The sequence below is a fragment of the Myotis brandtii genome, unplaced genomic scaffold (genome assembly GCF_000412655.1).
Source record: "Myotis brandtii unplaced genomic scaffold, ASM41265v1 scaffold333, whole genome shotgun sequence".
NCBI classification, from domain to species: Eukaryota; Metazoa; Chordata; class Mammalia; order Chiroptera; family Vespertilionidae; genus Myotis; species Myotis brandtii.
In genome coordinates this window covers 650,635-676,556 of record NW_005362842.1, presented here as the reverse complement: position 1 = coordinate 676,556, position 25,922 = coordinate 650,635, and the positions used below count along the sequence as shown (strand labels likewise).

Genomic DNA, 25,922 nt, shown 5'->3' with positions numbered 1-25,922 from the left:
TATGGGTGGGTAGAGTCCCTAGGCCTAGCCCTAGACTGTGATCAGGACCATCTTCAGCCCACTCGCCAGTCCCCAGTCCCACCCTGCTGCCACCCACCTGGTTCCCCGTGGTTCCCTGTTCGCCATGCTGCGATCGGAGCCTGCGGGGCAGCAGCGGGGGGAGGGACCGAGAGGTGGTCAATGCACCTCATGGCGACTGGTTGAGCAGTTGTTCCGGTCGTTATGCTTATGGTCCCTGGCCTTTTATTATATAGGATAGTGGCATATATTATAATCTACCAGTAGTGGACCCAAGTGAAATATTTCCTTGAGGCTCCCATCTCACTGTGCCGAGTTCACATTCAATGGCAACCTCTTGGTGGCAAGTCCATCCCTATTTCCAATGGAAAAAGGGCATGAATAATCCCATCACTGAGAAGGAACATTTAGCTCCCAGTGTGAATTAATACATGGGACTGTCAGTATAAGTACTTCAGGCCGTTTAAGATTTCTGGCACCCAAACTGGATGTTATTTCCCTAATTAAAACTTCCCAGTACCCTCAACATGTGATAACTCCTAAAGGTGGCTTAATAGGCCTGGCATCACCACTCAGCCTCAACTCTCACCTCTGCCTCCAGCCAGATGAATAGCTGTCAGTCCCTCAAATATACCATCCACACTCTCACCTCTGGGCCTTTTCACCTGCTTTCTCTGCCTGGAGCATGCATCCCTTTCCCATCTTCTCTTCATTTAGCTAATTCCTCTTCATCCTTAGCATCTCTGCTTGGAGGCCCCTGAACAGATGTCCTACCGGTTTCTCCCCCAATCCCCCCCCCCACACACACACTTTTACCATTTCAGTGCACACAACCTAACCCCCAGCTGCTAGCACCCATATTTATTGCCAGGGGGCTTTTTGTCGTCACTGGAACCCACTCTGCCAACTGCAGGACAAGCCTGAACTGCTGGGGAGTTAACATTCCTGGGAGCACTCCTAGAGCAATGACTGACAACTGGGTATATAAATTCCCCAGCTCTCTTCCTCCTCAGGTGGGATAATGCCAAGGTGTTTTATACCAGCCTCAGAATTTCCCTGTGTGATTAAGCTCCAGCTGCTCACAGTGCTAACTTGCTTGACAACACACCTTCCTTGGCTGCCTTTCCTGTCTCATTTCCCGGGATTTCCCTTCTCTCCCAAAGTAATTGCTTGTCTTTGAATTGTTGTCTCAGGATCTGCTTCAGAGAAACTCATACTGAGAGCCACTGCACCTGAAAGCCTTGACTGGCATGGTCAGCACCTGAGGAGGCAGGGCAAGCTGGATGTTCCTTCCCAGCTCTACCACAACCCCTGTCCTCACCCCAGTCAGCACTCATCATGCTGTGTTATAATTGCCCAGGTCCCATGGAAACCCAGACAATTTGCTGGGAAAGAAATGTAAATGGCTTTTAAGCATTTAAAAGGATGGTCAGCTTCATTCATAATTAATGAAATTCAAATAGAGAATGCCAACTGATAAATGCAAATGAAAAGACAAAATTAGAAAATCGTTTTACAATTGGTTCAGTCAAGGACCATCAATTGATGAGGAACTGGATGCCCACAAGGTTCTGATGGGGAGAGGAGAAATAAACATTTAACATGGAAAGATGTGGTCACCACCGTAACCCAGTAATCAAACTTGGCATCGTTAATAGTGGAACAACAAGATATTATGGACCTCCTGAAGTGAGGCAAAATGAAGCACACAGCACAGCCTATCAAGTATTAAATTCTCGCCCCCAAAATGTTTAACCTGAATCTAATCTATCCTTTAAATCTAAGTACTAGTTTATAGGAAATACAAGGCCGAGTATGACAAGTTAAAGGACATACCACAATGACCAACCAATGCTCCCTAAAGTGAAGCATTGTACAAGACAGCTGACCAGCCTCTTCATGAGTCAAGGTTATGGGGAAAAAATTAAAAAGAGTGAGGACCATTCTAGGACATAAGGTGTAACAACAGAATTTACCACATGGTCCTTGATTGGATCTTGGTTGAAACCAGCAATGAAGACATTCATTTCTGGTACAACTGGATAAATTTAATTATGCACTAGATATTAGGGCCTTATTGTTATTTTTTTTTAAATGTGAAAAATGTGTTGGTTTATGTAAGAAAATGACCTGTTTTAGATATAAAGTAATACTGAAGTTGTTAGTGAAATATCATGATGCCTATACTTTATTTCAAAATACTTCAAACCCTCTCCCCCAAATTAAACATTTGGCAAGTTTTTAGAATGATGATATCTAGATGATGGGTGCTCATTGAGCTATTTTTGTTTGCTGTTTCATGTGTTTGAAAATATTTTTTAAAAATTTTAGCCTTACCCGAGGATATTTTTCCCATTGATTTCTAGAGAGTGGAAGGGAAGAAGGAGCAGGGGAAGGGGGCAGAGACAGAAACATTGACATGAGAGAGACACATCAATTGGTTGCCTCCTGCACAGGCCCCTGCTGGGACTGGGGAACCTGCAACCAAGGTATGTGCCCTTGACCAGGAATCAAACCCACAACCCTTCAGTCCATGGGCCTATGCTCTAACCACTGAGAAAACTGGCCAGGGCTGAAAATGTTTTTTATAATAAGGCAAAAAGCAAATAAAAACTGTGAGATACCATTCTTCACCCATAGATTTTTAAAAATGTTTAAAATATGTTGTGTTGGCAAGGGTGTAGGGCAATGGGCACTTTTATAGACTGTTAGTGGGGAGTATAAATTGGGACAGCCTTTTCTGAAGGAACTTTGACAAAGACATATTCTTTGATCCAGCATTTCCATTTCTAAGAATTTATCATACAGATTATTCTCAAATATGTGCACAAATACATATGAATAAAGATGCTCACTGCAGCATTGTTTTTAATAACAAAGGATTAGAAACAGCTATATATGTCCATCAGTAGAAGTTGTTCAATTTATTATGGTGCATCTATACAATGTTGGATCTTATAAAGTATGGGGTAGACCTGTATTGATAAGAAACTCTTAACAAAATGTATTGCTAAGGAAAAAATACAATGAGCAGACCAGTGTCTATTTATCACTATATCTCTTGTGTCATTGAAGTGCCTAGTACATGGTGGGTGCACAATTAATATTTGTTGAGGGGATGAACACACACTGAGTGTGATGCTGAGTCTGGCTCCCTGGATACATCAGGTGGAAGACACAGTCAGGGGCCAGATTTTCCACCTTGATTGAATTCTAAAGCCTTATTCCCCTGAATTCACAAACATTTGAATTTTCCCTCAAGACACAGTATATCCTTCTTTGCACAATAAAACTGAACAAGACAGTTTGAAAAAGAGAATTTTCTAAACGAGGTTGGCTTAATGTGGTGACTGGGACTTAGCAGAAAATGTAGCTCCAAGTTTCCTTGGCAGCCATAGAAAAAAAGAGAAACCCATGAGCCACAGAACTTTTGTTAATGAGCGAAAGGAACGCCATTGATTCCTCAAGAGCCATGATTATCTGCCTGGAGGGTGATGTGGCCAGGGGTCTTTGGTAGTGTGACTTGGGGGAGGGGTTGGAAACTTAGAAGCTTATTTTTCCGGTGCATCTATTTGCTCAATGGTAAATAAATTACAATAATATTTATAGTAAGGGAAGAAGGGGATGTTAAGGAACTCTATGTAAAGTTCTCATGAATGTTTAGGATAACCTCTGTTTCTTTGGGCTCCTCTGGTTGTGCCTCAGTCTCCTGGGGTGAAGATGTGACCTTAGACCAGCCGTGGGCAAACTACGGCCCGCAGGCCGGATCCGGCCCGTTTGAAATGAATAAAACTAAAAAAAAAAAGACCATACCCTTTTATGTAATGATGTTTACTTTGAATTTATATTAGTTCACACAAACACTCCATCCATGCTTTTGTTCCGGCCCTCCGGTCCAGTTTAAGAACCCATTGTGGCCCTCAAGTCAAAAAGTTTGCCCACCCCTGCCTTAGACCAATGATTTACATCTCTGACCTTCCCCTTCTTCATCTGGGAAAAATGATTATTGTGCAGATGAAATGAGATGATGCATATAAAGCATGTGGGTTGATAACTGCTTGCTGTGCTGCTGTTTATATTAATATGTTCTCATGGTCTTATGGCTAAGAGCGTATTGGCTAAGACTTTGGAACCAGATAGCCTGAGTTAGAATCTCAACTCCACCACTTACTAGCTAGGTGACCTTGGGCAAGGTCATTTAGCTTCTTTGTACCTCAATTTCCTCCTCTGTAAAATGAGGCTATTCAGATTATTGTGAGGGTTAAATGGGTAGATGGTTGTAAAGCCTTTAGAACAGTGCCGGGATGCACAATAAACCATAGTTTGTTCTCTTCTTCTGCTCTTAGAGGTCCCTCAGGAGAAAAGTTAGAAAATAACAGCTTCAAAGAGAGACAAACTATTTCCAGACACTAATTTATAGAAGGAACGAATCTTTATAACACCAGTTCTCCTAAAGAAATATTTGCTTCTTAGATCAAGGCAGAATTTGTTCACAATGGTGGAATTATCAGCAGGGGACTGACCAGATAGGAGCTACCTGGGTGGCATGGCTTCCTTCCCCGGGGCTCCAAGCACCCTTCCAAGGAGCCGGATGATGGAGAGGACTGGTAGCTTGTCTCTCTTGGGCCAGGGGCGGGCCACGGCAAGGAGGAGGGAAGGAGCTCCCGGGATCCCCCTAGCGCCTCCCCCACCGCCCGGTGAGTGATGACATTCACGGAGAGGGAGGGAGGGAGCTAAGGAGAGGGGCCGGCTCCACGAGGCCATGTGATGCTGAGCGAGAGAGAGCCGCGCTGCCGGAGCCTCCTTCCTTCCTCCCTCTGATCCCGGCTGTCATGGCGACCCCCAACAACCTGACCCCCACCAACTGCAGCTGGTGGCCCATCTCGGCGCTGGAGAGCGATGCAGCCAAGCCTGCGGAGGCCCCCGACGCTCCCCAAGCGGCCAGCCCCGCCCATTGGCCCAAGGAGAGCCTGGTACTGTACCACTGGACCCAGTCCTTCAGCTCCCAGAAGGTATAGCCAGAGCAAGCAGAGGAACTGTATGCGCCTGGTGGCTCGGAGGCTTGGGGGGAGGGGTTAAGGGGCCTGGGGACCTGGTGTAAGACTGGAGGGTGGAATCTGGGGTTTCCAGGCCAGAGGACAGAGGCACTGGGCTGCTCCCCCTGGAGGTGACTGGCCCTGTCTTGGGCGCCAGGAGCACCGACCCCCAATTCTAGGAATATCCATCCTATTCCCCTCCCAGAAAGGCCAGATCTGTTCGAGGGTGGAGAAGAGAGACAAAGGCAAGGGGAAGGGAATGGGCACTGCTGGGAAGGCCGCCTGCTGGAGGGGCGGCTGCGGGAGGGAGGAGGAGCACTTCCTGGGGTCCAGCCTCCAGCCGGGTAGTCCCCTCGCAGGCCAGGCCTCCCAGCTGCTGTCCTAGACACGACAGGCCTTTCAAGTTTCAGTTCCTCTGCCCCTCTGCACGGTTTGGGGCCTTCCTCTGCCTGAGGGTTGGGGGATCTGTCTGTAGCCCCCCATCCCCAGCCCCTTGCTTGAGAAGGAAGGAGTTAACGCATATTCTTAGACCAGTCCAGATGTAGAGCTGTGTTTTGTTCTTAAAGGCACAGATAGCCTCTCGACCACTTCTCAGACTCAGGGGACCTAGGGGGCAGTTGGTAATACAGTCTGGTGCTGAGTTATTGGGGTTCCCGCTTCCGGGGGAGTCGGGGTGAGGGCCCAGCACTGCGCCTGTAAGACAGGAGTGCCTCTAGGGGCGTAATTTCTAACTCAGGGTGACCGTAGTGTTTGTGGGGCATGGATTCAGCACCATGGTCAGGGCCCAGCATTTAGGCCCCATTGCCTGTCCCTGGAAGATCCTTTTGTTCCATTCACTCATTTCCCAGATGGAGAAACGGATTCTATAAAGAAAAAGGGCCTTGGAACCAAAAGATTTGAGTTTGAGTGTTGGTCAAGGCTCAGTTTTATATTCTGGAAAATGGGATAATAATGATAGCTACTTTAATTCCAACCCCTCTGAGGGTTGCTGAGAGGTTTGTTGAAGAGGCAGTGTGACTACTGTTCTAGAATGGCACTGCTCAAACTTGGTCGTGCATTGTAATCACTGCATGACCCTGGTTAAAGCACAGACTGCTGGGTCCCACCCCAGAGATTCTGACTCAGTAGTTCTGGCGTGGGACCCAACGTACTGCATGTCTAACAAGCTGCCAGGTGATGCTGATGAAGCCCACAGGTGAAAACTGCAATCTCACCATTCTACTCAAAAGCTTGTAGTGGCGCCCCAGGTCCCTCCGGGAAAAAGCCTGAGTCCTCATCAGGGCTTCAGGCCCTATTGTAGGTCCACGGTCTCCCTTTGAGTGATCCCAGTTTCGGGTATAGACTCTGAGGCCAGACAATCTCTAGTGGGATTACCATCGTCCCCAGTAACTTGCTATGGGACTTTGGACAGGTCGCTTGTCTCTCCAAAGCCTCAGTTTTATAATCTGTAAAATGGAGCTAATGGCAGTACCTTCATCAGAGGGCTATTTTGATGGTGAAATGAGATGATGCACAAAAAGTGCTGACAGCAGTGCCTGGCATGGAGTCAGGCTCTGTTACTAATAGGTGTTAGGATGTCGATAAAGTACTAGGTACAGGAGAGGTCACATTAACCAAGGTCCCACTGGGACTCGTCCATAAGTTTTATACATGCATGGTGAACACCTACTGTGTGCCAGGCTCTGTGCAGGTTGTTGGGGGGTTTGGAGGTGAATCAGCCTGATCTCCAGATGTTAGAATCTCCTCCCACCCAGAACCTCAGGAGCCAGGCCCTAGTAGTGGGAACTGGATGGGAGACAGAGGGATGGTATGAGAGCCTGGTTCAAGATTGTCCTCATCCTCTCAGAGTTTGCCCTTGTCTTGGATGTACTTGTGGGGAGCCCCTGCCAGGAGTAATAGGCCCAGGTCTGGGTCCTGCCGTGGGCCAGTCCTGACACCCAAGATGGAGCAGGTCTCCCAGAAGCCCCCTCCCAGATGTGGCAGCAGGGAAGTAAATGACCTCTACCTTTGCCTTTCAAGCTCTTGGGCACTGACCCCCAGCTATGTCCATATTGCTGCACTTGACCATTTACCCCACCCGCAGGAGGCCCACAGGTGAAAACTGCAATCTCACCCTTCTGCTCAGAAGCTTGTAGTGCAGTGGCTCTCAACCTTGGCTGCACATTAGAATCCAGAAATCAGGATTTTAAAAAGATTCTAATGTGCAGCCAAGGTTGAGGACCACTGTTGTAGTGGCTCCCCTGGTCCCTCCGGAAAAAAGCCCGAGTCCTCATCATGGCCTCAGGCCCTACTGTAGTCTAATGTGCAGCCAAGGTTGAGAACCACTGTTGTAGTGGCTCCCCAGGTCCCTCCGGGAAAAAGCCCGAGTCCTCATCATGGCCTCAGGCCCTACTGTAGGATCCTAACCTTGCTGGGTCATGGACCCCTCGTCAGTCAGGGGAAGCCCCTGGACCTTTCTCAGAATAATGCTTTTAACTGAATAAAATTATATACACAGGATCATTGGGTTAAAAGGGAAACCAATTGTATTGAAGTGCAGCTATTGACATATTTTTAAAACAAATTTGTTATGTAATGACATGTTTCTATATTAACCCATTATATAACACATCTAGTGGCAGGACTGATAGCAGCTGTGATACTGAAGTCGTGATAAGTGTAACTGGCACAACTGTGAAGTTATGAAGATATCTGACTCCTAGGGCTGACAATGTTCCAGGCACGCTCACACTACCATGCTTTATCGCCTACACTCGTAACGGAAGAGAAAGCTACATGTCAGTTTGAGATTACTGAAAATAAACATGCAATATTTCCATCCTAGTTCAAGGACTCTCTAAGTTTAATCCTAGACCCCTGGGTCTGGGAGTCTCAATTATAAGCCCCTGTGCATGGTCCTTTCTGTCCTCTTCCCCGTCCACCCTGCTCCAGCCACACTGGCCTCCTCCCACACATCCTTTTCAAACACTGCAGACATGCTCCCACCCCAGGGCCTTTGCACTGTCTGTCCCTCTGCCTGGAACAGTCTTCCCCAGATCCCTGTGTGGATCACTGCCTCACTTCATTCAAACCTTTGCTCAAAGGTCACCTTCTCAAAGAGGCTGCCCCAATGGATTACCCTATTTAAAATGATCACCTGTCTCCCTTGTACCCTGACATCCCCAATTCTTACCCTGATGTATTTTTTCTTTTTTCTGTTGCACTCACCATCTTTTAACATATCCTATCATATTAACTGCTTATCTGTCTTCTCCCACTAGAATGCCAGCTTCCTGAGGACAGAGATCCTTGTTCACTGCTGAGTCTCCCATACTTAGAACAAGACCTGGCACAGAGTAGGCACTTGATAAATAAGTGTTGGAAAATGATGAATTTATAAGCCATAGGTGTTACATTTTTTTTAAAAAAAGGTATTTGATTCTGTCAACCTAAAACTGCTTTAAAATATAAAGTTTATTAATTTAAAACCAAGGTATTTGAGATAAATAAACTAAGGCTCAGAGACTCTAAGTGTCTTTTGCAAAATCACACAGCAACTAAATGCCTGGGAAGAGACACCAATTCAACCCATCACAGTTGCCTCGGAAACAAGGGCTTGGTGAGGAGGGACAGTGCCTGACCATGACAGTGAAGAGAATTTGCCCAGAGATGGCTGATGTCTGGTCACACTGAGTGGTGACCACCTAAGTCTGCTCCAGCCCCCAGGAGGCAGAGATGGCAGATGGCCTTGGCAACTGCATGCCCTTCCCCTGGGCCTGGCTTCCTCCTGCCTCCCCTCCCCTGCAGGATGGCGCATGGGCTCTGGCCTTCAACTCAGCTAAAGGAGAAAGTCTCCTTGGCCGCTTGCCCATGTGACCTGAGGCAGCTCCAAGCAGGACTGTTACGCCTCTAAAGATAGTCCCCTTCCCAGGCAGCCGCCCCACCTGGCACCCTCACTGGAATCTCAGGGCAGGACAGATGCCCTGCCAGGACAGAGGCCAAATGTCTGGACTTGCCAAGGGCAAGGGCTTGGTTTGGGTTCTGTTTCCATCCATTCAGAGGCCCCAGCTTGGCCCTGAGGCTGGATGACTGGGCGGAGCCTGACCTCCGAGGCAGGAGGATGCCAGGATAGGCCGGAAGGGAACGGGGCGGTTTGGCTTCAGCCAAACTCCAGCCTCAACCACTCTGGGGCTTCTCCAGGGCAGTCACTGCCCATGAGCTCAAATGTACACGTGCACAGGCATTCTCACTCATGCATACTCACTCCTGTCCACACTAATGCACACGTGTTCATATAATACTTGAAGACTCACACTTACTGGTACACTCATCCATATACACTCATGCACACATATGCACACACAGACACACACACATTTGCTCATTCACACAGTTGCTACTCACGCTCAGGCACACACACTAACACACCCAGACCCAACAGATACACCCCCGGGTGCTCACTCTCTGCCACGGTTCCTCCCCTTCTCAGACAGACCCAGCAGTTCCCTCCCACGGCCTGTCTCCTGCGTGGTCTGAATGTAGTGTCAGCTCCCTGCAGGGCTGCAGCCCCTTGTTTTACTGCTGAGAAAGAGGCGGCTCAGGAAGGGGCAGTGATAGCTCTAAGGTCACACAGCATTGACATGGCAGAGCCAGGGTGAGGATTTGAGAGCCTGCCTCCCAGTGCCGTCTGCAGGACCTGCTCTGGCTAAGGCAGCAAATGAATTTGTGAATGAGTGTTGTGGGTTTCGGTGCCAATTACCTCTCCCTCCCCACAGTTCACTAAACAGAAGGGGGTGTTCATGTTAGCTGTGAGCATGGGGCATGAAGCACTCTAAGACATCAACCAGGGGTTGTGGTGTGTGTGTGTGTGTGTGTGTGTGTGTGTGTGTGTGATAACAGTGATACAGGTTAAAAACCATGTATTAACCTCCTGTCTGGGACTTTACCCACATCATCCCATCTCCACCTTGAGCCAGCCTTGAAGTGGATTACATTCCTCATTTCACAGAAACTGATCAGAGAGGTACAGTGACTTGCCCAAAGTCACACAGCAAATAAACAACAGAACCAGGTTTTAAGTCCATGTCTGTCTGCCTTCGAAACCTAGTCCAATGCAAGTAGCTAAGATACATTACCTCTACTGTATGCCAGGCACTGTTCCACAGGAACTAATCATCTAATTCTCACAACAGCCCTCTGAGGGAATTGCCATTGGGACTCCCATTGGTCAGGTGAGGAAACTGAGGCACATAGATGTAAAGCTATTTGTAAAGCCAAGTTCAGCAAGTAAGTGCTATAGGGATTTGAATTGACACAGTCTGGCACCCAGCCCAACATGACCCCATGTTGTGTCTTCTGGGTCTTTAACTCCGGACATCAGGGAGGGAGGCTGGGGATGCCCAGTTCCCAGAGCTTCCTATTGGCTGTGGGGACACTGATGCTCAGGAGGGGTGGAGGCACTTGCCATCTTTTTGTGGGGGGGCCTTGGGTAAGTCCAGCCTTCTTTCTGAGTCTCAGTCCACAGGAAGGGGACAGTTGGACTAGGTGATTGCTGTTTTCCAGCTCAGAAATTTTGGGCTGGGTTAGGACATGCCCCTACTTCAAGGCTCTCCATTAGCTTCTACCAGCTCAAATGTTTGTCTGGGACCCTCTGGAGACATAGGGGAAAAGCTAAGGAGGGGGCAGATCCAGGATTCCCTGAAAGGAGCCCCCAGGGCAGAGAGCACTGGTCTGGAGGGTCAAGAACCATTGCTCACAGGTTTAGGTCTGCCACTAAATTGCTGTGTGACTTTGGGTAAGTTACTTACTCTCTCTGGCCTTTAGTTTTCTTATCAATAAAAATAAGGAGATAGTCCCTGCTCTGCCCTCTTCTGGGAGGCTACTATGAGCATCCAGCAACCAGATGGGAAGGTATTTGGGGACAGTAAAGGGCTCGATAGATGTTGGCAAGTTCTTTTTTTCCTCATTTTTTCCCCTCAAATAATTTGAAAAATTTAGCTGCTGACGATAAGAATTTCTGCAAATTTCCTGGCCGACTCCACCCCTGGAGACCAGGCTGAGAATCCAATCATGATAATGATAATTGGGAATTGAGTGTCATCTATACACCAGACACTGGATTGGTACTATTAATACTTCCATTTCGCAAATAAGGAGACTGAAGCTCAGAAAGTTTAAGGAATCTGCTCAAACACAGCAGAACCAGGAATTTTATCCCCAGGTATGCCCAGCTGTGAAACCCAGCCCCATAACCACCAGGCCCTAGGCCCCTGGGAGATAGCCCCCCCTACCCAGGGGCCCAAGAATGGCCTGGAAGAAACAGTGTCCCCTCCTGTGTGTGACCTCTGACCTCCCTCCCCACATGCCCAATCCCACCTGGGCAGAGTGTCCCTGTGTGTCCACCTGCCTTCCCCGCTCTGACCCTGGCCCCTGCAGGTGCGGCTGGTGATTGCAGAGAAGGGCCTGGCATGTGAGGAGCGGGACGTGAGCCTGCCTCAGAGTGAGCACAAGGAGCCCTGGTTCATGCGGCTCAACCTGGGTGAGGAGGTGCCCGTCATCATCCATCGCGACAACATCATCAGTGACTACGACCAGATCATCGACTACGTGGAGCGCACCTTCACAGGAGGTATGGCTGCCGCCCCCACCAGAGGCCCTGCAGGTTCAGATGGGGTCCCAGAGCCTTGGAAAGCCTTCAGAAACCCACTGGAGCCATGGGCAAGGCTCAGTCTCCCCCAAGATGAATCACGGGCTCAGATACCCCTAGGAACTGCATAGCCACAGATCTCCAAAACGCCCCCGCTCTAGTACTACTACAGAGAAAGGGCATGGTCCAGACACCCTCCCCCTTGAAGCTCTGGGGCTATAGCTTCCTTCCTCAAGAGCTCTAGAGTCACAGGCATGGCCACAGACCCTTGGGATCCCCTCGGGCATGAACAGTCCCCACAGTCAGGGTAGAGATCTTCCAAGGATGCCAGGGCACCAGCAGGCCCAGCCCCCTGAAACCTATAAGCATAGTCAGGGCCATGGACTCCCAGGAAGCCCACAGACATGGGCCCAGATATCCCAGAACCTTGCAGACAAGAATAGGGCTGACACCCCAGAACCCCATACGATCCTATGTCCCTTTCCCTCCCTCCCTCTGGCCTTGCTTCGGTTCAGGAGCTCACAGCCCACAGCGGAGGCTGCAAACAGCAGCTGAGAGGGGATCAGGGCCCAGACATGCAGTTTAAAAAGAATATGAATTAGTTGCCAACATTTAAAAATCAAGGAGATCCAATCGATGTGTTTTCTCTCACATTGATATTTCTCTGTCTTTCCCTCTCTCTTCTACTCTCTCTAAAAGTCAATGGAAAAATATCCTCGAGAGCATTAACAATAAAAATCAAAGAGAGTTGCATTTTAAACATCCAGGTTTCCAGCTTCTGTTGAAGGCTGGCAGTAAGGAGCCCAGGCTCCCGCCGGCCCCTCAGAGGATAGCTTGGAGGTCTCCAGTGAGGAGGGGTGGTGGGCCGGACCACTAGGGTCCCCTGTCAACTGGATGAGGACTGTATCTCAAGGATTTCCTTGGATTACCTTGGATTTCCAGGATGCTGGGGTTGGAAGTTGGGGTGCCAGATGTTGGCCTTTCTGAATCAGGGGCAGGTGGCCAAGTCGGGCCTCATGCCCCTGGTCCAGCCCCGGCTGTGTCTCGCAGAGCACGTGGTAGCCCTGATGCCCGAGGCGGGCAGCCCACAGCACGCACGGGTGCTGCAGTACCGCGAGCTGCTGGACTCACTGCCCATGGACGCCTACACACATGGCTGCATCCTGCACCCCGAGCTCACCACCGACTCCATGATTCCCAAGTACGCTACGGCTGAGATCCGCAGTGAGTGCCCGGGGCAGGTGCACCAGCCCCTTGCTGACCCCCTTCCTTGCCCGCCTGCTCCCTTTCAATGGGAGTCCTTCTCCTCTTGCTCTCACTGGTGTATCTTACTCTCCTTTTCCCTCCTTCTCTCCTCTCTCTGTCCCTTTCTGTCTCAGTTAATCTCTCTGGGTCTCTCTCTCTCACTCGTTTTCTCTACAACATCTCTCTGGCCTTCCATCTCATTCACCCTGTATTACACTGAATGTCTCTCCCTCTCTTGCAGTCTCTGTCTCTCATTCCCATCTCCTGCCCCCTACTCTTGTCCTGCCATCCCATATAGAGGCTACAAGGCTGTTTATCTCCCTAGAATCTTGTCTTGTTCATGGGGAATTGGGCACCTCCCCACAGGAGTCCCAGCCCCAGACACCTAGGGTTGGGGCCCAGGGAGGTCAGGGCTATGGTTGGTGGCCCAGCATTGAGTGACATCAGTGTTGGCACCGCCAAGGAAGGCTGCCCAGATATGGCAAGGCCCCCTATAGGGTTTCTGATTTCTAATTCAAGCATCACCCATGTGCTGGTAGCCTGGACGTGCCCATGGCCTAGTTCATCCTTTTGTTTCCAGCATCCAGTAAATGGGGGTTAGATGAAATCAGAGTATCCATCAACAAGTGTTTACAGACTTTTGTCCAGGCTCTGTGCAGAAACCATGGGGTCCTACAGACAGACAAAGCATGATAATTCGAAGTAGATGATAGGTGCCCAGTAAATGGTCACCCCCTCTGAAAGGAATAAGTTTAATGTTTGAAGGTGGGAAGAAGGCAGATTGTGGAACTCAAGCTCATTTTTGAAGAAGACTCAGGATTTATCTATATTGTCCCATCCCCATTCAATCAAAAATATTTATGAGGTTTTTTTTATTACCTAAACCCTGGGCTGGGGGCTTGAGACAGATGAGGACAGACATAGCTTCTATCATCCCAGGGTAGCAGTTCCATGGAAGCAGAAAGACAAATGAACAGGTAATTATACCCTTTCCTGGACTCCTTAGTGTGAGATAAGAAATTTGAACAAGTTCTCCAGGACAGTCTGGCCCTTTATATCAAACATAGAAAGGACCAGACCTTGGAGATTATCCTGCAGTTACATTTGGGTGTGTGCGCCAAGACGTATGTACATGGATATTCATTGCAGTATAGGAAGTGCTCGCAAGAGGATGGAAGTAACCCATTTGTCCATGAGTTGGGAACTGGGTAAATAAATTCTAGACCTCTCACACAATAGAATACTGTGCAGCTGTTTTAAAAAATAAAGAAGCATATGGAATGCTAAGATGTATTAGAGAGTAGGAAAAAAAGTGAAGGGGGAAAAAACATCAATGTGCTATTTAGCATATTTAGAAAGAGGTTAAATTAGATGCACAAGTGCTTGCAAAGCAAGGAGTATTTCTGGAAGGATGTATGAGAAGCTGCCAGTAGTGCTTGCTTTGGGGGAATGGAAATAAGGGACTACAGAATGAGAGGAGAGTTACTCTTCACACAACATTCTTTAATGTTGTTTGAATTTTTAAACAAGTATGTATGCATAATCTGTTCAAAACCAAACTGTTTGATAAGGAGGCTGTGGGAACATAGAAGATGCCCATCCCAACCTCTGGGGTCATGGAGGATTCTGAAATGCAGCAATGTCCAGGGATGACCCACATCCAAGGATAAGTTAAAAGGGGAAGGAGAAGGAGCGTCCTTTCAGATTCAAGGGTAGGAGAGGGCATGGTGTGTTCTGGGGACCGAAGGAAGTTCAATGTGGTTGAAGTATAGCCCAAGGGTGATAGTGTGAGTCTGGGGAGCAGGTCTGGCAGAACTGGAATTTTATCCAAAGAGCAGTGAGTGGAGAAACAGTGATGGGAAGTGACATGATTGGATTTGCATTTTACAAAGATCACCCAACTGAGAATAGGCAGAGCAGTCAGGAGGTCCTGACTGTCAGCTAGGTGAGCAATGATAGTGGCCTGCACTAGACAGAGGTAGTCCCTAAGTGTTTCTGGAGGCTGGAGGTGCTCCCCCTTCCTACTCTGGGCCATTTGGAGGTACCTGGAAGGCAGTGGGGGGTCCAGAGCAGGCCAAGCCTGCTTCTTCCTTTGAAGAGGCTGAAAGGATCCCAGGGCTCCAGCCCAGCTGGAGAGGGGTGGAGAGACCTCACAGGATACAAAAGTCCAAGGTCTTCCCTTGGCCTGGTCTGTCCCCCTGGTGTCTGAAGAGAGCCATAGGGCAACCCCAGTAACTAGCAAGAGAGAAGATGCTGTACTTGACCTTCAAATTCATAAAACATCAATGAGGCTTAATATAGCCCCAAAGTGGAAAGATCTTGGAATGTGTTTATTGGGTTTTTATCAGGCCAGGAGATAGGGTAGTGAATGGAGAAATCTCAGAAGTCAGAAATTTAACAACTTTTGTACCCGTTTACTTAATCATTTCATTCATTCATTCATTCCTTTATTCATTCAACACTCACTGAGCTCTTTCTGTGCCAGGTCTGTACTGGGTTTTAAGAGAACAGAGATAAATCTGACATAGCCACTTCTTTCCAGAAGCTCAGATTCTAGTGGGAGACACAAACATCCAGAGATAAGTACATGAGCATCAAATCTCCATGTGCAGCAGGACAGGTTGTGTATTGCACAATCCAGGGAGCACTTTTCTCATAGACAACAGTGTGAATGGAATTGTGCGTGGCAGCTCTGAGTAGTGTGTCTGCATTCTCTGGCAGACACCTGCACCATGTACACTGGATAACTAAGGCACTGAGTGATCAGTTTTCCTAGAAGATCAGGAAAGGCTTCATGGAAGAGGTGGTCTTATGCTGTATCTGGAAGGGGATTTTCAGGAATACAGAAGACTATTCTGGGAGGAAGAGGAATGTGAGCAATGGCCTGGAGGTTTGAAATGGTCAGGCACATTCAGGAAATGTTAAGTATTTACTAGTAGAGTGGCTAAAATGTTACCATCTGGAGATAGGGACAGTTGGGGGAGCTCAGTGAAAGATGGAGTCAATGTGGGGAGAAGTGGATCCTGTATTGTTGGTGCTCTTGTCCCACTTCGGGTGTCCATTTATGCCGGGGTTCATGTCCCAGCATCAAGAAGGGTTCAGGAATCTGGAAAAGGGGCTGCGCGTAGATGACATAGGAATCCAGAGACTAATAAAGAGTCCAGAAACGAGATATAATTTTGAAAGGCATTGGGGGGTCAGAGGACCTTCAGCTAAAGGAACTGAAGACTGCCTCCTTGTCTAGGACCCTTGCTTTTATCAACACAATTTATCCTAAGGCAAGGTGGAGATAATACACTTCAAAGGTTAAGGTTTCAAAGGGTACAGAGTCCATTGTCAGAATGGGGGAATAGCCTACGGCTGTTCAGGTGTTTGGCCAGTAGGAGGCAATAACATGTAGATTAAGATGCCCTTTAACTGTCTGGCAGCCACAATCAGTTTCCTATTCAGGTTTGGGGAAATGCCTTTAGCCATTCCCAGATGGTGACTACATGTGTGACTCAACCCTGTTGAGTCCCCAAGTCTCATCAACCTTTTGATGAAACTCTTAAAATTATGACATGCTGGAATTGGTCTACGGCAATCCTGCTGGGTCTTTTAAGACCAGTTGAGGAGCTTGGACATTATCTGAGAGCAGTGAGGAGCCTGGGACGGGTTTTAAGTAGGGAGTGGCATGATCAAATGTGTTTTGAGGAAGATGTCTCTGCCAGAGTGGGAAAGGGCTTAGAGTGGAGAAAGTGCAGGTGACAGGGGTAAATCATAATCATCCAAGCAAAAGATTAACAGGGATAGTGAAAAGGTTGAAAGGGAGAAGGTAAGTATGAAAAATATTAAGGTGAAGAATCAACAGGACCTGGGGCTGATTTGGTGTGGGGAGGAGGGGGATGGAGGGATTGAGGACAATCCTTAGGCATCTGGCTTTGCTTAGTGTGTGTGGGGATGCTGCAATCTGGGGAGAATGCAGGGAAGATGATGAGATTGGTCGGGCCAGGATGTCTTCAAGAAGCCCAAGGATATCCAAATTGAGTTGGGGCCCAGGGGAGGGGGCAGAGCAGGATTGGGGTGCCACCACGTGCTTGATCTACCATGTCCAAGACGTATTGACCAAGAATTCCAGAGAATCCTGCCCCAATAAGGGAACAGAACCCAAGATCTTATCCCACTTAATATTTCCACCTCCTCTTGTAAAACCCATAGTTCATAGTTTACACTTTCAAAGTTAAAAATTTTCAAAGTTAGATTATAGGACACTACCTTTCTCCCATTAAGGATAATTCTCGAGATGCTGGCTTGAATTCCCATCATTGACCTACTTTCTTTCACCCTTGCCTTTTTGGCATCAAGGTCAGTTTTCCAAGGAAAGATGGGTCATCGAGTCCCTAAATCTTCGGGGAAGTTGCCTCACCACAGGTGGAAGTTTCAAGACACCAAAAGTCTCTTACAGTTTTTCTTGAAATAAACAAATTTTTCCTTGTGGGGGTGCAATGAATGAACACTAGTCCAAGAATCAGGCAGACCCATGTTCAAAACATGCTTGTTATTCATGTGTGTGGAACATTATTTAGCCCCTCAGAACCTGTTTCCTCACTACAGAAAGGGTTTGGGGGACACACTGAAGTACGAATTTTTCCAAGTTTAGCATTATATTCATGCCTGACAAACTCCTGCTCATCCCCAAGAATAGAGTGGCCTCCTCAGTGAGGTTTCTTGATGCCTGTCGCCCAGGCAGGTGGCTCTCTGGGTCCCACAGCATTCTGTCCACTCTTCATTACAGATTGACCATGCTGGGGTTTATAGGGGTTTCTTTAGATGTCTGTGTCTCCCACTATCCTGAGCCTATGGCAGGATGGCATCTCACCCATCCCTATGTTGCAGCCTGTTGTGCCTACCAAGTGTTGGCTGTTGATATTGTTACTTCCCAGACCAATGTTTGCATGGGACCTATTCCAAGTCTGTGGGGGAAGGGATGGGGTACACTGAGTAGCAGAAGGACAGGACCTTTCCTATTCTTTCCCCAGGACATTTAGCCAACGCCACCACGGACCTCATGAAATTGGACCATGAAGAGGAGCCCCAGCTCTCTGAGCCCTATCTTTCTAAACAGAAGAAGCTCATGGTGAGTGCCTCCGGCCCTGCTCATTCCTCTTTCCCACCATCTTTTCCATGGAAAAGAACAACTGGGAGAAGCTGGTCCTAGGTAGAGGATCAGTTGGTGACATGAAATGGGAAATCCATTGTTTGCTTTTCCAGTCCTGTCTCCTCTGTCATTTACTGGCTATTTGACCTTGGGCAAGCCACTCTCCTCCTGGAGCCTCAGTTTCCTCATGTGTTGGGTGTGTTCTTAATAGCAGAGCCTGCATTGGACAGAGGTTCTTGGGTATAGAGGGAGTGTTCTGAGGAGAACCCAGAAGGATGGGAGGGATGGAAAAGAGGAAAGGACCAAGTTCATCTATTTCCACAGGGAGCTCTGGAGCACAAATGGCACCACAAGGTCAATCCCCCTTGAGGCCAGGGGCCAGCCTTTTATACCCTTATATCAATCAGCCATTGGCTACAGATTGCCTGGCGGGGGGTTGAAGGGTTGAAAGGGTGTGGGATAACCTTCCAAGTATTTTTGGGCACCTCCTCATTGGCCAAGAGCAGTTCTCTGGAGAAGGGTCAGCTATGAGCCACTATCAACCAACCTTCATAGCAGCTGGTGTATGAGAGTACCAGCCCATGAAAGGGATCTGGGCAGGACAGCCAAGCTTACAGGAATATTGTGAGCTCCAGCTGAGGGTGCTATGATAACAGTGGGCATCCTATACTCTTGAGGGGATATTTGGAGATTGGATTTGCAGAGCTGGTCATCCCAGCTCTATTGAGGCCAACTCAGCTTCTCTGGCTCCTGCCTACCCTGCTCCTAGGCCAAGATCCTGGAGCATGATGATGTGAGTTACCTGAAGAAGATCCTTGGGGAGCTGGCCATGGTGCTGGACCAGATAGAAGCCGAGCTGGAGAAGAGGAAACTTGAGAATGAGGGTGGGTACCAGCCCTGGCTAAGGTGGGTGCTGCTGCCCATCCACCCTTCCCCACCCTGACCTTGACCAGTCCAGCTTCTTTTTTCCCAAAGATCTCAGAGGACCCCCTCCCAGGGTTAGGATCATGGGCCATGGAGTCAGGCAGACCTAGGTTTAAGTCTTAGCTTGGCTACTTACTAGTTGAGTGACCATGGTTCAGGTACTTCACCTCCCTGGATCTCAGTTTCCATATGTAAAATGAGGATAATAATAAGACCTACCTAAGAGAGATGATGAGAAATTACATAAAATAATACATGTAGAGTGCTTAGATCACTTAGCACACAGTAGGTATTTAATAAAGGTTGGTGAAGATGATGATGGTGATGGTGATAGTGATGGTGACTTTCCCCCTTATCAGAGATGAATATTATGGCTTCTTTGTGCTGCAGCCAGACATCCAGGCTTGCCCAGACTCTCTGACCTTGACTCTTTCTGTTCTCAGTGGCTCTCTTCTCTGGATCCTGAGCAGACCAGCTTCATTCCCACCTCCATACCTTTGCTCCTGCAGTATTTCCAGCCTGGAGGACCCTATCCACCCTCTCCTTTTTCCTTTTATATAACATCTTTGCCACAGCTCTTCTTCAGATTTTATTCTGGACCTTCCCGTTGCTCTCTTTTAGACAGACTTAGTCTTCTCTATTCAACTATGCAATTTATGGAGCCTGTGCAATAGGTGCTGCTACAGTTACAGCTACACACACACACACACACACACACACACACACACACACACACTTCTACCTGGAGCACAGTGACCTAGAAGATAAGTTTAGAGTCAGACAGGTTTGAGTTAGAGTTCCAGCTTTGCTGCCAGTACTGTGTGACTTGGACAGGTTATTTTCCCTATTGGAGCCTCAGTCTCCTCACCTGTAAAATGGGATGATAAAAATGCAACTTATGTTAACCCCACCTAGTTGGACTCTTGTAAAAAGTAAAAGCACACAGTAAAGTGCCGGGAGCATAGTAGTTTAAGAACATATGACAGCTAAAGACATGTACATTCTCCAGATGAGAAAACTAACGCTCAGAGAAGTGAAGTGACTTGTTCAGGGTGACTTGCACACAGCTTTTAAACAGCATAGTTAGGGCAAGCACAGGTTCCCTCTTAATGGGTCCAGTGTTCTTCCAGCATCTCACAACTGAGGCCTTGAGCACAAAGCACACACAGGTCCCTAAAGTCCTCAACAGGGACATTGTCGTGTGTAATGAAGCCAGCTGCCTTAAATCCCCTCTAGAAAAAAGGATGGTATGGCTAAGAGAGGGAAATAATACATCCCTCCAGGAGGAACTTTTTCAGTTCTGTCAGAGAGGGTGCTGAGGGAGCCAGGACAGAAGAGTGCTTAGGGGCAAAGCCCCAGCTCTGCCATTCTCACTGGGTGATCTTAATTCTCAGGTGTATTTCATATATTTATCCATTAATTTGCTAGGGCTGCCATCACAAAATACCACAGACTGGATGGCTTAAACAACAGACCTACTTATTTTCTCACGAACCTGGAGCTAGAAGTCTAAGATCAAGGTGTTGGTTTCTTCTGGGGTTCGGTTTCTTTTGAGGCCTCTCTCCTGGGCTTACAGATGGCTGCATCTTGCTGTGTCTTCACATGGTCTTTCCTCTGTGGATGTGCCCCTGGTGTCTGCACAGCAAAATGTCCTCCTCTTATGAGGACCCCAGCCAGATTGGACCAGGACCCACCCTAACAGCCTCATTTTAACTTACTTTTTTATTTTATTTTTATTGATTGATTTTAGGGAGAGAAAGGAAGAGGGAGAGAGAGAGAGAAAGAAAGAGAGAAATCTTAATTTGTTGTTCCACTTACTTATGCATTCATTGGTTGATACTTGTATGTGCCCTGACCCGGGATTGAACTCACAACCTTGGCATATCGGGATGACGCTCTAACCAACTGAGCTACCCAGCCAGGGCAAACTTACTGCTTTAAAGACTCTTTCTCCAAATACAGTCACTGTCTGAGACCCTGGGGGGTTAAAACTTCAACATATGAATTCTGGAGGAACACAATTCAGCCCATAATGATTTATGTATTTAACAACACTTACTGTGTGCCAGGCACTGTTTTAAGTGTTTCACATATTTCAACTTATTTAATCCCATAATAACTCTAGGAGGTAGGTAATATGAGTAACCCCATTTAACATGAAAAAATTAAGGCACAGAGAGGTTCAATAATCTCCCAAGGTTACACAGATAGAAGTGGTGGAGGCTGGATTCAAACACTGGCTCCTTGAGTCATTCTTAAGCACTAGTTCTGGCTCCTCTTCTGTTCTGTAAAAGGGTGTTGAATGAGCACCTACTTCACAGGGGTGTTGTGAGGATCAGTGAGAAAATGCATGTAAGGGGCTCAGCACATTGCCTGGCACATGGCATTAAAAGTGTCTGCAAATATTAGCTGCTGTTATGATCAAGGGAGACATGGAGTATGACCTAGATGGAGGCCAGAGTTGATGGTCCTGGAGAATAGCTGTAGACACATTCCTCAGGTGGTCCTAGCCTGTGAGCCTCCTGCCCTCACTTTCTGTTTTTGTCCTGAGGTCTTCCAAGAGCAGGCAGCATTGCACTGCCCGATAGCCAGATGAATGGGGTTGTTTGAGATGGAAAGGTGTGGGCAGTCCTTGTGTCCCTCCAGGCTGAGGGAGGCAGCAGAGGCCCAGCGGGGTGGCTATCAGTTTTAAAGGTCAGACTGGCTGGGCCCACATGGTCTCTGGTGCTCAGTCACCTACCAGGGCACCTCCAAACCTCCACTTCTCTCTGTGTGGGGCAGAGGTATTGTAATGTCATAGTTAAGACCCATAGATGGAGCCAGCTACTGAGTCCTGATATGGACAAGGGGGACCAAGGGTTCACTTTGAGACACAGTAAGTTTGAGATGCCTTTTAGACACACAAGGGGGTATCACATAAGCCATTGGATATTCTATATCATTTTAAAAGGAGAAGTCAGAATTTAGAGATAAAGATTTACAAGTCTTTAGCATATATGTGGTGCTTAAAGCCACAGAATTGAATGATTTCATTTAGGAGAGAGTGGAGACAAAGAGGGGGATCAAGAACTGCAGTAGATATTAGTTATCTACTGCTGCATAACAAATTGCTCCTGGACTCAGTAGCTTAAACAGAAAGCACTTCTTATATAACACACGGGTCAGGAATTTTGGAGCAGCTTAGCTGGGTGGTCTAATTAAGGTTGTATAATGCAGGCTGTAGTCAAGCTGTTGGTTGGGGCTCTGGTCATTTGAGCTGGAGGATTGGCTTCTAAGATGGCTCGTTCTCAGGGTTCCTAACTAGATGTCTCAGTTCCCCACTGGCTATTGGCAGGAGACCTCAGCTCCTCACCATGTGGGCATCTCGATAGGGCTGCTTGAGTTTCTTTGCAACATGGCAGCTGGCTTTCTCCTGAACAAGTGATCCGTGGGAGGGAGAAGCAGCAGAAGCCACAGTTCCTTCATGACCTACCATTGGGAGCCACTGTCACTTCTGCCACATTCCATTCCTTAGTACAAGTCATGAAATACAGCCCGTAGTCCTGGGGAGGAGAATCAATCTGTGGACACATTTTAAAACTCCATGCCTGCCCTGAGGTTCCCTCACATTCAGAGAGGTGTAGGGGCAGAGGAACAGGCAAAATCGACTGACATGGAGTGGCCAGTGAGGTAGGAGGAGCCTGTGTCATAGGCTCTCATAAAGGGTCTGAGAGGCTGAGTAAACCAAGGATAGCAAAGCGCCCCTGGATTTGGTCCCATGGCTTTGGTGGTGACCCTACCAAGAGCAGTTTCACTGAACTCGGGACAAAAGACTGAAGAGTGAGTGGGAGGAAGTGTGGCCAAGTGGAGACAACTCTTTTGAGAAGTTTATCTGTAGAAGGGAATAGAGCAATGGGGTGGGAGCTGAAGAAGTGTGCGGGGCAAAGGGAGGAATTTTTTCTTTTATAGTAGATACAAGGTGTGTTTTCAGGATGGCAGAAATGACCCAGTGAAAGGAGAAGGATGCAGGACCAACGATGCAAAGTCCATGAAAGGACAAAAGGGGTGTGGTCCAGGCAGGACCCCATAGGACACAGGGTGACCCCAAATTGGTAATTGAGGAGGCTTATTATAGGGTCTGTTTATAAATATGTGGGCAGGATTTAGGGAAACCACAAGGAAAAGCGTGGTATCCTGGGCCTGAGGTCATGAGAGGTGGGAGCAGTTTCAGGAACTGGACAGACAGACTGCATAGAGAGGGCCACCTGACAGAAGCTGTAGCTTTCATTCTAGGGACACAGACAGTCGACAGTGACCTGCAGAGAGGAAACCGAGGGATGTAAGACTCTGACCTCACTCTCACCACCGTCCTCCCTCCTGTCACTGCTCCCCATTGGCGGAACCCCCTGGAACCAGAGTCAGTCTTCTGGGGCACGAAGCAGCAAGGAGAAGGGAGGAGAGTAGATCCACATGCTAGCTTTTCCTCCCAACTTACAAAAACACTCTTGACCTGTGTCAAATTATTAGTGTATCCTCTCCATTACAGCAAAATTCCTTGAATGAGTGATCTTTGCTTACCGTCTCCAATTCTTCTCCTCCCTTTCTCACTTGAACTCCTTCCAACCAGGCTTTCACTGTCAGCATCTACTCCAGCTGCTCTTGTCAAGGTCACCAGCTGCCAAATATAATCTCCATTCTCAGGCCTCCTCTTACTTGACCTCTCCACAGCATCTGAACACAGCTGAGTATTCCCTTCTCCTTGGAACACTTTCTTATCTTGGCTTCCACGACACTACACACTAGTGGGCCTCTCCCACCTCCCAGGCCACTCCTTCTCATGCTTCTTCAATGGTTTCTCCTGTTTCCCAGTATCTAAATCTTGAAGCCACAAAGCTCAGTGCTTGCACTTAAAAATTCAGTTGATTTAAAGAAAAAATTGATAGGGATAGTAAAAGGATGTGGCAAAATCATTAAAGTTGTGTAGGAGTGAATGACCCTGGGGAAACACCATGGCAGGCGGACAAACATCAAAGGAGTCAAGGAGAGAGGAGCGAGTGCATGGGGTTGAAAAGCTGATCCCTCCTGCCCCCATCTCCTCTCTCTTCCACTCTAGGACAGAAATGTGAGCTGTGGCTCTGCGGCTGTGCCTTCACTCTCGCTGACGTCCTTCTGGGAGCCACCCTGCACCGCCTCAAGTTCCTGGGACTGTCCAAGAAATACTGGGAGGACGGCAGCCGGCCCAACCTGCAGTCCTTCTTTGAGAGGGTCCAGAAGCGCTTTGCCTTCCGGAAAGTTCTCGGCGACATTCATACCACCCTGCTATCGGCCGTCATCCCCAATGCATTCCGGCTGGTCAAGCGGAAACCGCCATCTTTCTTTGGGGCCTCCTTCCTCATGGGCTCCCTGGGCGGGATGGGCTATTTTGCCTACTGGTACCTCAAGAAAAAATACATCTAGAGCTGAGCCAGGCCTGGGCTTGGTGTCTGACTGTCAGTGTCTCTGTGCTGTGTGATTCCCAATGAGCTCTCAGTTAATGCACTGTCTCATGAACACTTGAACAGCCCCTTCCCCACCCCTTGTTCGGAGTAATTCTATTGTCAGTGTGAAAACATTCCATAGTTTAGAAGTAGACGTTGCCAATGCCGTGAGTTGAAGCCACGGCTCTACTAAAGGAGAGAAAGAGTGAGAGAGAGAACAGAAACAAAGCACGAATGCCTTTTCTTTTGATTCAAGGTCTCAAGATGGAACTGTGGGGACTGGTTAGGATCTGAGGTGAGTCCCAGGCCATTTCACCCATCAGGGCCCAGATTCTGGGAGGTGCTGGGGGCTCAGAGGGCCTGACCCCTCGCCTCCCCTTCCCTCTTGCCCAGGGAACTTTCCACAGGACAAAGCCAACATCAAGACTCAGCTCTTCTAAGTGGTACCTCTGGGTGGGGCTAGAGACCCGGAGACTCCATGGGAGGCCCGTGAAGATCGGAAGGGACTTCATTCTTCTCCTGGACATGGACTGAGACAGCAGTGGCTCAAGCCAAGGCAGTGGCACCCAACCACCAAACCAGGACTAGGACGGACACCATGAGCACACCCTCATTCCCCTCCTGCTGTGGCCAGTGAGTTTGGTTTGGCACTCTACCAGTAATCCCTGAAGGCAGCATCCATCATCCTCTTCCCACCTGGAGCTGATTTTTCCCATCATGTGAGGTGGACTTTCAGCAAAAGCCAAGTTCACAGTCTTAGAAGGTCAGTCCGGCCCGAGTGCAGGGGTGGGTCTGGAGGTAGATGAACCTCAAGTCCCTCTCCTAGCCTCTGCCAAAGCCATCTCCTTTAATGCCCACCTGTCCCATCACTTGTGGGGTGCCTCGCATGCCCCACCATGCCACGCAGGGGGATCTCCTCACCTATGCTGCCCACCCTGGTCCTGTCTCACTTTCCTGTGCCTTTTGCATGTTGGGAGAAGGTCTGAGTGTCACTGCCATTCATGCTTAGAAACCACTGAAAGCCCCCAATAAAGCATCCAGGAGAAGCAGTTGCTTTTCATTTGTAAACCTGTGTTGTCCATCTAGCTCTCATTTCCAAAGGCTGGGATCAGAGGGGTGGAGACACAAGATTCAGCATCCGTGAGTTCAGGTTTCAAGTTGATGAGTGTAGGGATGGCTCCTGGATAGACTTTGCAAAGTTCTGCTCTTGACATAAACCCACCTCACTTGGACAGTGCTTCACAGTTTACAGAGCATGCTCACAGCCATTTGCTTATGTACATGGACTGTCAGGGGACTCCCGGGGCACATGTCCTCACAATTACCCAGAGAAAAATGTGTTCAAATGCCCCAAGATCATTAAACCAGAGGTATAATTTGTGGAACATAAGGCATAGTTTTATTTATTTTATTAAAATGTATAAGAAATTTTTTTCCATCAAGGTGAAAAGAAAAAAATAGCCAGGGCCAACATTTAGATA

General features: G+C 48.2%; 1 protein-coding gene across 5 annotated transcripts in view; it reads left to right on the top strand.

The window, feature by feature from the left end:
• The window catches only part of GDAP1L1 (ganglioside induced differentiation associated protein 1-like 1), a 38,898-nt gene extending 13,389 nt beyond the window's left edge, over positions 1 to 25,509 (top strand). The window contains exons 1-7 of one of the 5 annotated variants that reach the window (XR_001363076.1): positions 4,642 to 5,030; positions 11,469 to 11,661; positions 12,730 to 12,903; positions 17,943 to 18,040; positions 18,831 to 18,945; positions 24,078 to 24,736; positions 24,835 to 25,509. Coding sequence is in view for 4 of the 5 variants with exons in the window: in XM_014543723.1 (XP_014399209.1) it covers positions 4,851 to 5,030; positions 11,469 to 11,661; positions 12,730 to 12,903; positions 17,943 to 18,040; positions 18,831 to 18,945; positions 24,078 to 24,421 (1,104 nt within the window). In the remaining variant the exon portion in view is untranslated. Of the gene's footprint in view, positions 1 to 4,633; positions 5,031 to 11,416; positions 11,662 to 12,729; positions 12,904 to 17,942; positions 18,041 to 18,830; positions 18,946 to 24,077 lie in introns of those variants that run through there. The other 4 variants (XM_014543723.1, XM_014543727.1, XM_014543726.1 and 1 more) reach the window with 4 other exon arrangements.
• Positions 25,510 to 25,922: the final 413 nt, after the last annotated feature.